The 12,461-nt window shown below is 37.7% G+C and overlaps 1 protein-coding gene across 5 annotated transcripts in view; it reads right to left on the bottom strand.

The window, feature by feature from the left end:
* HECW2 (HECT, C2 and WW domain containing E3 ubiquitin protein ligase 2) overlaps positions 1-12,461 on the bottom strand; it is a 382,585-nt gene that overhangs the window by 121,890 nt on the left and 248,234 nt on the right. For all 5 annotated transcript variants that reach the window (XM_032278791.1, XM_032278792.1, XM_032278790.1 and 2 more), the window contains 3 exons: positions 10,654-10,748; positions 5,535-5,610; positions 861-1,030 (listed from right to left, as the gene is read on the bottom strand). In XM_032278791.1, the coding sequence (XP_032134682.1) occupies positions 861-1,030; positions 5,535-5,610; positions 10,654-10,748 (341 nt within the window). The remainder of the gene's footprint in view (positions 1-860; positions 1,031-5,534; positions 5,611-10,653; positions 10,749-12,461) is intronic.

The raw sequence follows: 12,461 nt of genomic DNA, 5'->3' as shown, positions 1-12,461 counted from the left end.
CTCTCCAATTAAATATTTCTACAACATTGTTAGAACATATTGTTGTCGTTAAATATTTAGGGCATGATCTAATTAACTGTGTAACTCCTATGCCAGCCCAGAAACATTCTCACATTAGTTATGTAAAACATAACTCAGATCTCTGAGAAATGGAGGGAGAGCTCAAGCTTTGCTAATTAGGTAAGAAGTGTCTGTTCATTCTTCGACTTTCCATAGTTCAAATGAGAAAACCCTTTGCTTGATTTTACTGATATGGTTCGCTGGGATGACTGGTAGCATACTGTAGCTGTGTGGAAGTCTAAAATGCCATCAACACAATCTGGCTTTACTGAGGATGATGACTCCTTGAATGGCTCATCTAATTAACAAAAATCTAGAAATTCATAAAACATTTGCCAAAGCCTGTAAAGAGAGAAATTCCTTTAATTTGTACTAAATGTATGCTACAACAAAATATCAAAATTTTAAATCAAAACAAGATCAGTATTGCTGATTCCTCTTGCCTCACACCCCACTATGACTCTACAAGGCAATGTTATTGATCCTGTCCTTATTTAAAATTTTCACATTTTATTCATCATGAATTTTTCGCATTAAGAGTTTTAAAAAAACTGCATTAAGATATTTAACAACTGAGTTTTTTGGGGGGCTCCTTAAATTGTTCCCCTGAAGTGACAGCTTCATTTGTCTTACTCTAGACCTGGCTCTGGAGAGACGGGAATAGCTCATTCACATTGTACCCCTTTCCCAAGAGAACCCCTAGACACTTCATAAACAACCTGAGGATACAAGAGTCCCAAGAAGAGAGATTGGGCTGACTTCCTCATTGTCAAGTAGGAGACCCCTGAGGATCATCTTACCTCTCGGTGCCAAATTGGATTAGTGGTGTTACTGATGATAGTAGACCGTCTCTCCTGCCCGTGGTGGGCACAGGTGGGGAAACTGCTCTTCTTCCCTGGCTGAATTGACATCTTAAGATAGGGGTCAGGATTGAAGAACATCCCTTTCTTTAGCCCAACTGCCCTAAGATCTTTAAAGAAAGAGGGAAAAGGAAGGAGGAACGAAGAGAGAGCATGAGGGAGGGAGGAAAGGAAGGAGGAAGGAAGAGAAAAAGGGACAGAAGAAGGAAGGATCCATATATCCTGATTAGAACAAGCAACTCAAAGACAATTTCTTCTTAAATAAACACACAGGAAGCTCTAAACAGAAAAGACTCGGTAACACAATAGCAGTTATTCACACTATGGTTGCTTAGGTAAGTGAAGACAAATGGCTTATGGCACTAATTCCAGCAGAGGGGTCTCCTAACAGTCAACAAAAGTGTAGCCAAATCTTTAGCACCACCTCACATTCTCTAAACTGACTTTTCCCGGGAATTCCTTGGATTCCAACATGTGCAACTTCACCACCTTTATCCTAAGGCAATGTAATTCGGCAACCAGAATTTCAGACAACATCTTGAGAGAAATACTTAGTAAGCAGCTCACTGAAAAACATGTTCCTTCATGAGAGAAAAATGAATCTTCTACATATACATAGAACCAAGTTTAATTGGAGATGAAATGTCAGTGCATATATTCATTTGTACTACATTTAAATGTCATATACATTCCATAAATGTGATGAATGTTATGGAAAATGTTTTCTGAAATGTGAGTGCTACCTGCTATTTTAAATAGCCAGTAAAGTAATTTAAATATTTGATTAATGTCCTATAACTCACCTTAGATTCACAAATTGCTGTTTCATACTCTATGAGCTGCTAAAAGTCCTAGCCAAAGTCCATTTTAATGAGAAGATTGATATGTTTTTCCATGGTCAGGCTAAGAGACACAAACATGTCAGGAAATAAAGCTGGCTCCACTGAGTTTTCAACATTTTCTGAGAATATCAGCTTGAATAAGATAGGTCTGACAGCTAAGTCGTCTTTGAAAATGCTGGAAGATCAATCTAGGGATGTTCTAAACACTATGGTTCAGAGAGCAATTCTGCATACAGTCCCTGAACCTCCAAAGACCTTTGGATTACCCAGATCAGCTGGCAAACAGACCCTGGATAGTGACCCTAAATTACAGGAGGTCACCAGGGTCCTCCCATATAAGCCTATTCCTGAAACGTAAGGTCTTTCTTAGAAAAATAGAATTGGCCTGAAGTTGCCCATAGAGCCATATTCTTGAAGGAGTGCTCCCAGGAGGTGGCTCACCAGTGGCCCACAAGAACTCATGGCCCAGGTACATGTGCTGAAAACACTCCAGAAATGTCTGATGACACATACCTGGCAGTAAAGGCGGGAAGTTTGATATATCTGCAAATATTTAAAAATTCAACCAAGAGCGTGTTTTTGTTTGTTTTGAGACCGAGTCTCGATCTGTTGCCAGGCTGAAGAGCAGTGGCACGATCTTGGTTCACTGCAACTTTCGCCTCCTGGGTTCGAGAGATTCTTTGCTTCAGCTTCCTGAGTAGCTGGGATTACAAGCATGCACCACCACACCCAGCTAATTTTTATATTTTTAGTAGAGATGGGGTTTCACCATGTTGGTTAGAATGATCTCGATTTCCTGACCTCGTGATCTGCCTGACTCAGCCTCCCAAAGTGCTGGGATTACAGGCGTGAGCTGCCACACATTGAGAACACTGCATGGAATATATAGCAAGATCTTAGATCTGAAAACCGGTGGGAGAAGGAAAAAACAGGTAAATAACTAGATAGGCACTTCAGAGAAGCTGCCGTTATCTCATTAGCCTTGTAGTCACCATTCCTGACACTTCATAAAGTACGTAGTCATTATTAAATGCAGAATTTGCATCTTCCTGTCAATTTAATGATGCTACATATTTTCACTTGATTTTCTTCAGCAGGGAGCAGCTTTGAAAAGAAAATGCAATTGCCACATTTATTTTCTTGCCTTTCTTGATTATGTTCCCCTTGAACTCGGAAGAATGATATTCTTTATATATTAAATATATGCCCCAAAAAGGGATTTCTCTGTAGCAAATGAAGAGTAACATAGACAGAAATGAATGCCACAAAGTCTGACAGAGCTAAATCACTCACAAAAAAAAATTCCTTTGAACAAAAAGCATTCCACCAGAAGATTAAGTCACTGTGGTAAACAATATTACTGTTAGATAAGCCCGATACTAAACTTTCCACAATGGGACACTGTATAAATAAATCTTCCTTAATAAATACAATAAACTACCAATTATTTATAATCTGATTATTCGGTTCCCTTTAACCATCTCATTTCTGATCTTTTCTTTTTTGTCTTTTACATATCCTATTTCTCACAAATATCCACACCATGTAATAGGCCAAAGAAGGACTCAAAGTCACAAAGGTATGATGTGTTAGACATCCTAAGTAAAGCCTTATTTGGAGTATGTTTAAAATATTAATCAAAATATATTTTTAATTTTAGCTGTAAAATTCAATTATTTGTGCCCTGACTTATTCAAAATAATCAGGAATGGAACATTTGTAGGCAGTCATTCTACAGTGCTTAAATGCTCTCAGATAAATATTATCATTCCCTGTTAGTATGCTACAACAGTTAATTTTTTAGAATTAACATTATAGAACTGGTTTCAGTTCCTAGTCATTTCTGTACACTGTCTGCAAATGTCAGGCTATATGGTAAGAAATAAAACAGATGTCAGGTAGCTAGCCTCCAAGTGAACAGAGGTGCGATGTTGGAAGAGATGTGTAAGGAAGAAGCATTTGGCTGTGCCTCAAAGCTTATTTCCTACTTTTTAGGAAAATGGCCTAGGAATTTTAACTTACAGATGGTCATTCTCACATATCCAGTTAATAACATCCCATACTGATTTTGGAGTCAAAATCAGTATGTCTGTGTCATGCTTAGAATGATACGAATCACCTAAAAGCATAGGGTAATAATTTTAATCTAAGAAACCAATGGTTTATATTACAACATCATGCTGTACACCATAAAAATAAACAATTTTTACCTCTCAATTAAAAAAACAAAACCAAGAAACCTGTGGTATGGTCATACTCTAAATTTTCTTACCTATCGGGGTTGACAAATTGTTTCCTGCCTGTCACCAGGTATTTCAGTAGCTTCAGACCCTCAGTACTGTGAAGGTTTAAAGCACAGGTGTCCAGCCAAAATGTTTTTAGGAAACAGGCAGATGAGGGGGGTAGGGACATAGTACCACAGGCAGTGGTTATTTTTAGTGCCCTTCTAAAAACCTAGATACTTTTTAAACCCTGAAGGTTTCTAACAAAACATATTTATTGGCCAAATTTGATCCATAAGTCATTGGTTTACAACTGCTGAGATTCACCAGAGAAGCAAAGTAAAAAAGCAGGGGAAAGGAGAAACTTGCAAAACCAAACATAGATACTCAGAAGGCCATGGGCCAGCAACAAACTGATGTGTACGTTTTAGTCATATGTGGTAATTATGCATTGTGGAAGCGTCTGTTTCAGAATCAGGTCTTCTAACTCTCACTCTTGAGAACGTCTATTTTCATTTAAAATGTCTTTCTTTTTCAGTCAAGAAAAGTGGATCTAATTTAAATTTTGGAAGTACTACAACCGCAGAAAAATGAAAACAAAACATATTCCAGTGATGGAGATCCATTAGACTTTATTTTCTATGTATTACAGCACAGTTTTCTCTTTTAAAAGTCTATTTCAAATATGGATTTTCTCAGAGTATTCTTGACTTTATGACTACCAATTCATTTTCTAAAACCATTTCTCTTTTAAAAGTCTATTTCAAGTATGGATTTTCTCAGAGTAGTCTTGACTTTATGACTATCAATTCATTTTCAAACTTTTTTTACCGTGTCCTATGTATGAAATACATTTTACATTGCAATCTAGTATACACAAATATAAGCACATATATTATTGTATATAAAGATTTTCAGTTTGTATAAATTGATACTTTATCCAAAAAAATTTCTTTTAGTGGTAAACTCTGACATTATTTTTTTTTAATTACTGATTTAACTAAATCAAACTTACAAACTGCAAATGAGTCCTGTCTTATACCTTGAAAAACAGCATTTTACTTGAATGGTAAACATACAAGCAATTTGAACAGTTTGCTAGTCAGAAGACAACCCAAAAATAATTGGCTTATCCACTTTTCAATTTTTATTTGTATTCCTCCACAGATAAAGAAGTATATTGGCTTTTTCCCCCCAGTCTTCAAATTTTTCCTTTCTATAGCTGAAGTAAGAATAAATTGTTTTCAATAATCAAAGCTCCTCAGTGGAGTTAGCACATGTTACATTACAGTTTTTTAAAAAGTAACCATACGTATTTAAATACACTGTCTATCACCAGAAAACTTGGTAGAATAAATAATTTCTGAATTTATATTAATAATTAATTATATCATCATAAGAGATATACCTGAATTTTCAGAAGTATGACCCCCAAAAAACTAGTTCACATATCACCATATCCTATATAAAAGTCTGTAGAAAAAGTAAGTACTCATACTTTTGAAACCGTACACTTCCAAACTGGATGTCACATTTAAAGACATTCTTACCTGACAGTGTAAAGCTAACAAGTTTCCGAGAATGCAGGTTTCCTGAAGCACCTCCCTCCATGCCTTCTGCCCCCATCTGAAGAGAAAAAACACGCATCTGAAGTTTCAGAGGAGTATGATGCCACTGGATCTATCTAGGAAACCATGTATGTTCATAAATGTAATGGTTTTCGCATCAAGTATGTACTGTATCATGTGTCCTTTCATTTCCCAATCTTGGAACAGAGACACAAATGATGATTCTTGGAGGAAAGATTGAAATGTAATCTTAACCCCAAATAAAAAATATGTAAGCTTCAAAATTCCCAATAACTATGAATCAAACTTTTTGCCCTTTGATAAGAATACAGTCCTTTTTGCCCTTTGATAAGAACATAGTTGATTTGTAGTAAATATATTATTATTACTATACTAAATGTTCCTTTTAGTTAAATATCAAATTCCTCCAGATTTGTTAGGGAAACCTAGAATAAATGAAACAGTTGATTTATATCAGACTTATCCATAGGTATAGAATTCTCTCTTGTCAGGTATTTCTGAAAATCCACATGGAGTCCTACCTCCCTTGTAAGCTTGTGTTCTATTGTGCAGCAGGTACATGGCACATGCTATTATAATTAGCAATAATAAGAATTTGCAGTGCTATTATGCTGATAACCTTTTCCTAAAAGCTTTTGAGTAAATTATACCTCACAAGAAGCCCGTAATTTATAAACCACCTAGCAAATTTAGACCATTCTCTCAATTTATGTACAATTAGTGCACAATTTGTGGTACATCAGGAAGAAAAACCTTCATAATATTCTGCAAAAGAAGTCCACAATACTGTAAGAGACAGAACTGAAGGCAGAATATACCCAAATGTGGGAAAGAGAACCAGGTTTTAATTCTAAAGTTTAGATTAAATTCTTCTGACAAAGATTCTTTCCTTGAGCACACTTCAGTCAGGCTCTTTTGAGCCCTCTGCTCAACTGGTCAGGCCTTGGGCTTCTATCTCCATCCTTATAGAGTCCAATTTTAGCAAAAATCCTGCTATGACACTTTGGAGAATCCCCACCCTCAGTATATGATCACCCTTGATATCAGATCAAATTCCTCATCTCCCACCATCCTCCATGTGATATCTGATCGTTCTGGCCTGCCTTCAGCAAGAATTTCATTAGGTCTGTTTAACAAGAATCCCTTAAGCACTTAGTAATTTTCCATTCACCAATCCCTCCACTCTAACCCTGCTCCTTGACTATTAACCCCTAGTTTCTCTTGTTAGATTTGGAATTGAGCCAATTATTATTATTATTTTTTAAGATGGAGTCTTGCTTTGTCACCCAGGCTGGAGTGCCGTGGCACAACCTCGGCTCACTGCAACCTCCGCCTCTCAAGTTCAAGCAATTCTCCTGACTCAGCCTCCCGAGAAGCTGGGATTACAGGCATGTGCCACCGCACTTGGCTGATTTTTGTATTTTTAGTAGAGACAGGGTTTCACCATATTGGCCTCGAACTCCTGACCTCGTGATCCTCTCCTGGGATTACAGGTGTGAGCCTCTGTGCCTGGCCAAACTGAGTCAATTCTATATGGAGTTATCTTCCCCCTATTGCAATAGTTCCTGATTTGAATCTGCTTTTACTACTTAACCACTGTCCAGGTCTGTTTTTGGTTTTGTTTTAACTCTTTCTCCATTTTATATTTGCTACACTCCCCACACTTCTATAAAAATCACACACTACAAAGAGATAAAAGCCATCACTAATCCAAGCAAAATTGAGAAATTCCATTCAAATTTTGAAATGTAAATTTCTACTGCCTCCACTGTAACTCCTGTACCTTAATCAAACTATTTTGCATGCCACTTAACTGCATCCTGACTGCTTCACATGTGCTCTACAACACACTAGGGTCCATCCAGGTATCTGTATTTCCTTCCATCTATAGATCCAACTCCTTGATCATACAGTTGGCTCTCAATAGACACGTGTGGTTTATTATATTGTATTGTACTCCTCTGACTCAGCATTCCCAGATTAACTATAGGGCAGAGGCAGCAGTACACTGGCCAGACAACTAACTGCTGTGGTCATCTCATCCTGCTTTCACCACACACTACCCTGGACTACGACTGAGACGCACCCTTGGCAACCTGCCACTCCTTCTGTGCCTGGGCACAGGAAGACATCCCAGAAACTGCAGCCTCTTCACAAATGGGCTCCACAGCCCAGTAAAATGTGCCACCCCTTAAAACACAACATCTCGGTCAGCTATGGATACTTGTGCTGAGTTAAATGAGGCTGAAACAATTCATAACCTGTCTTCATTTAAAACCTATTTAAAAAATTATAAGAAATCATGAGAAATTCTCATTTTTCAAAAGTAATTCACCCTCTAGCAAAAGGCTTCTCTGAAACAATTCTCAAAGAATTCACAGAAAAACAATGTCCTGCACAACTCTGGCAAAATGCTCATCTGAAATAATATCCAAATAATTCAATTTTGTCATTCATTACAAAAAAGCCAGGAAAGACCAGGTACAGTCCCTGTACCACTGGATACAGGGACATTCAGGATAATAAACACATCTGCGCTCAATGTTTAGAGACTGGCTTTAAAATAAACTCACTCCATAGATTCATTCCAGGAAAACCCAGAAACAACATTGTCAACCAAGTGTTGAAACAATACATGGCAGTGAGTAACAGCAGCCTTAATTTGTCCCTGAAGCCGAAGGATTTCCTGTTCCAAGTATCTGAGACACATATCACTGTGTACGCTGATGAATGACAATGATATCAAAATACTAATGACAGAGAAGTCACAATTTTTTTTTATCTTTGATGCACTGCAAAAGGATATGTGAGAAAAGAGATCATATGATTAGGATGACAGCTCATTTTCTTCCATGTGGAGTTTCCCAATTACTTATTCCAGGTCTATTCTTTGTTATCTGGCCATGGTATAATTGTACTAAGTGAGATTTGTAAGTATCAAGGATGTCAATCGGTCACAATGACTAAACATATGTCATATACCTAAGTGACCATCATACTATTAGAGAAACATAGTCCTGACCCTCAAAAAGACGTTCCGTGAGGCACAGCCTTTCAATGTTGGACATAAATCAAACTGTCTCAAGCTTGGTCAGAAATTGATTAACCACCCATTGCATTCGTCAGTCTTTGAACCAAAATACACTATTCTGATTGCCAGTGCTGTATCTGTGAAGCTTTTAAGATCTTGTGAAGCCTGTTTGAAGCAAATTAATTATCTCCAAACTATCCACAGGCTTTGACAGAGCAATATCAATGCAAAAATCAATGGAATAAGATCAGTGTTCAACAAACCATAAATTCCACTGCCTTTAATGATATCTGAATATTGAAATTGCTCAAGTCTAAAAAAATCTAAATTCAGAAAATGCTTAATCGTGTTTGAAAGTTATTGTCTAATTTCAGACACAATGAATTTTTTGAAGATTTTAAACAGTCCCAACTCTTCTAGTTTTATAAATTTTCTTTTTAGAAAATTAACTAAAGTCTGTTTCAGTGCTTACTATGTGACATGGAAGACTCTGCAATCAACAATTGCTATTCACTTTGCGACCTTCAAAGTCTCACATAGTAAATGTAAGCTTTTCTTTTATGTCCTATACTATGTTTACTACAATGGAAACTCACATATATTTCTAATGTGAGCAGCGTACTTAGATGTTGAGGATTTTGCACACACTATTCCCTCTGCCTGAAATGCTCTTCCCTCCCTCTTCATCTATAAAACCCCTTCACCTCTTCTTCCTTCAGATTGTCCCTCAGACACACGTTCTTCAGGTAAGCCTTCCAGGAATTTTCTGATCAGGACAAATCCTACTACATAGAACATGTTCTCCTACCCCTGTTTTTGCTCTCCCTCTTACAATTTTCACTCAAATAAATATAATATTTGATTGATGTCTCTGTCCTACACCAGACCTATGAAATCAATGATGGCGTTTTTCTCATCATTTCATCTGTAGTGGTGGCACAATGCTTAGTACTTAGCAGACATCTAATGAATATTTGTCTAAATGAATAGATAAAAGGGAAAGACTGCTTGATACAGAGGTACAAGCACTATCAGAGACAACATAGGGTGAGTGTGAACAATTTCAAAGAGCCATTCACAAAGACTGCTTTTTGAATTTCAACCTGACTACTTGCCTGTTTTCAAAAATGCAAGCATCTATAAATATGGGTATACACACATACCCACACATAGAATGTTGTAAAGATTCTGTGTCATGGAGTCAGTATTTTTTGTATACTTTCAAGAGCTCGTTTTTATTAATAACTAATTAAAACTAAGTAATTTACATATCTTGGACTCTAAGAATCTCCCCAAACCACGTGAGTCCAACCACCCATATACAGTGGAGCTGGGTATTGTGAGACTATTAGATTCTAAAATAAAATTTAATAAAAGCACAAAATTGCCATGTTGGAAATGGGCAGGTTTTCTTTCAAAAGTCCAACACAACAAGTTTCCTACAAAAATAAATTAGATATCCATTTCTTCAACCGAGGGCCTGACTTCTGAAGTCATCTTCTGAAGTTAAAGAAATTGACTTCCATTGAGTTCCAAAATATGAACAGATCTCTAGGTACTAGACCCGAACTCGGCATTGAGAAGGAACCAGCACTAAGACCTTAAGGAAACAGCGCATTTGTGACTTCCAACTTATATTCTCTTCCAGGCAACAGCTCCCTGAGTTTACTGGCAGGTAGAATCACTCACAATTTAAATGGTTAAAATTCACATAAGGTCCAGTGCCACTCTTTCCTACCAACCGGTCGCCCAGACTAAGTTTAAAACCTTCCACCATGGGGCACTTGCTACTTTGCTTCATGAATGGGCTCCTTGGAGAGTGGACTCTACAAACAGCTGTTACATATCAAATCCTATGTTTCCACTGATTTGAATAAGGGATTCAGGCATGCCAACCTTGTAAGCTATTTCCTTTCCTGTAACAGTACCCACACTGTTGTGTTTCCTTTTTCATTGTTCCTGATAACCCTGTCAGGGCTGCAGAGGCAAAAACAGAAATCAAGTCCCAGCATGGATCTCAAAAGGGAGCTGGCAGCAAGGGGCACTCACCATCACAGCCGGGTTCTTCACGGTGATGCAGGGGGTTGTGGCTCGCAGGGCCCCACTAATGCCGTGGTAATATTTAAAACAGATCTTTATCTCTGCTGCAAAGCAATTGGAGAAAAATGGTAATTTAAACAGTGAAACAAGTCATTTAGGAATCAGGTGTGGAAATCCAACATATCACCTCTCAGGGAATCCTACTCATGACTCTGAATGACCTGTTTGCTTCCACTCAGAGGCAACAGATTACATCAATTTCAGTTTGATTTTATATGCTTCTCTGAAACTTTCTAACCTCTCGAACATATCAGAAAAATGATGCATGAAAACAACATGCCAAAATAGAAATAGTGTAGTGATAAGAATGGGACTAGCTAGCATTTACTGAGGTGCTCCACAATGTGCCACTGTGTTATCTCTCACATGCATGTTGTTATTGAACCCTCACATTAACCTTGGAAGGCGAAAATTCCTGTCCCCATATTACAGATAAGATATAGAGGTTTGCTGTAGTCCAGACGGGTAAGAAATGACAGAGTCAGGACTCAAACCCAAGCTGTCTGATTCCAAAGCCTTCACTCATAACCTCTACATTGACTGTAGCTGTCAATGGAAATAGAGGAAAAACAGTCTAACAAAGCATGGAAGTATACTGTAGTAGATTCTCTAGTGACAGGGTCTGGAAATTTGTATTATTTTAATTTTCCAAGCCATTTAAATACACTTAGTAGACAAGGATCAAATCTACAAACAACTGATGTCTGTATCTCACAGCATGTGGAATCCACATACTTCATAAACTTTGTTCTGATAATTCCATTTTGATAGAAAGTAATACAAATGTCAATTATGGTTTTCGGAAAGCAACTACAATTCCAAAGAGCATGAAACCAAACTGTGTTAAAGATAAACCTATAGGCACTGGAATTTCTCTGTATACAAAGCATCTGAGTCACTGAAGTGTCACTGCGAGCTGCATTTTTCCCAACATGTCATTCTAAATATGCAAGGATGATGAAGGGCTGAATCCTAAGCTACAGGAGGGAGTTCCTCTCTCAACGGAGTCACCAGGATTATTAAAGTGGGGGTGCTCAATGTATCTCCCTAAGGAAGTTCATCTTCCACTGACTTTCCTGACTGCACCAAATGGCCTCCTACAGTCTTTGGTTTCCTTACTTTAAGAGGAAGAGATAATAACTGAAGAAAAATTCTTTTCCAGGAATTTATATCATTACACTATTCCTACCAATGATCAAATACTAAATCTCAAAAAAAAGTTGTTATGGGGTAAAAATATTGAGTCTGTCTATTATTTATGTTACTCACTATCCAATAATTCATAATTTAATAAGCATAATCAGCCAGAAGATTTTTACTACATACCTGCCACAGCACATGGCCAGGCAGCACTGTGCCAGACAATGCAAGGAAATCAAGGAAAGGTTTCTGATCTAGTGGGTGCTCTGTAGTGTAGCTGCTGAGATGCCAATTGCAGGCACGGCAAAATACAGAAGACACACACTGAAAAGGAAGAGGACCAGGTAGAAGAGCATGGAGACCGTGGAGAAGATAAGAGAGGATATGGTGGAATCAGAAAGGTGTCATGGAACAAACAGGTCTAATGGATGAGAAAAATGGGGCTAGAGAGTGTTAGGAGTAAGGAGTGGCAAAAGCAGGGAGGCACAGATGAAGCATGCTGGGTCTGGGGAACAGCAAAATGACCTACGCAGGAATTCTAGCTTTACTATCACTTTGTCTTCCTGAGAACTCTTCTGCAAATGACTTTCCTGAACACTAACACAGATTTTTGGTTA

This window comes from Sapajus apella, unplaced genomic scaffold (genome assembly GCF_009761245.1).
Source record: "Sapajus apella isolate SASKATOON/1434 unplaced genomic scaffold, GSC_monkey_1.0 scaffold10, whole genome shotgun sequence".
Taxonomy (NCBI): Eukaryota; Metazoa; Chordata; class Mammalia; order Primates; family Cebidae; genus Sapajus; species Sapajus apella.
Note: the sequence above shows the minus strand (reverse complement) of the source record. Positions and strands in the feature narration are given on the sequence as shown.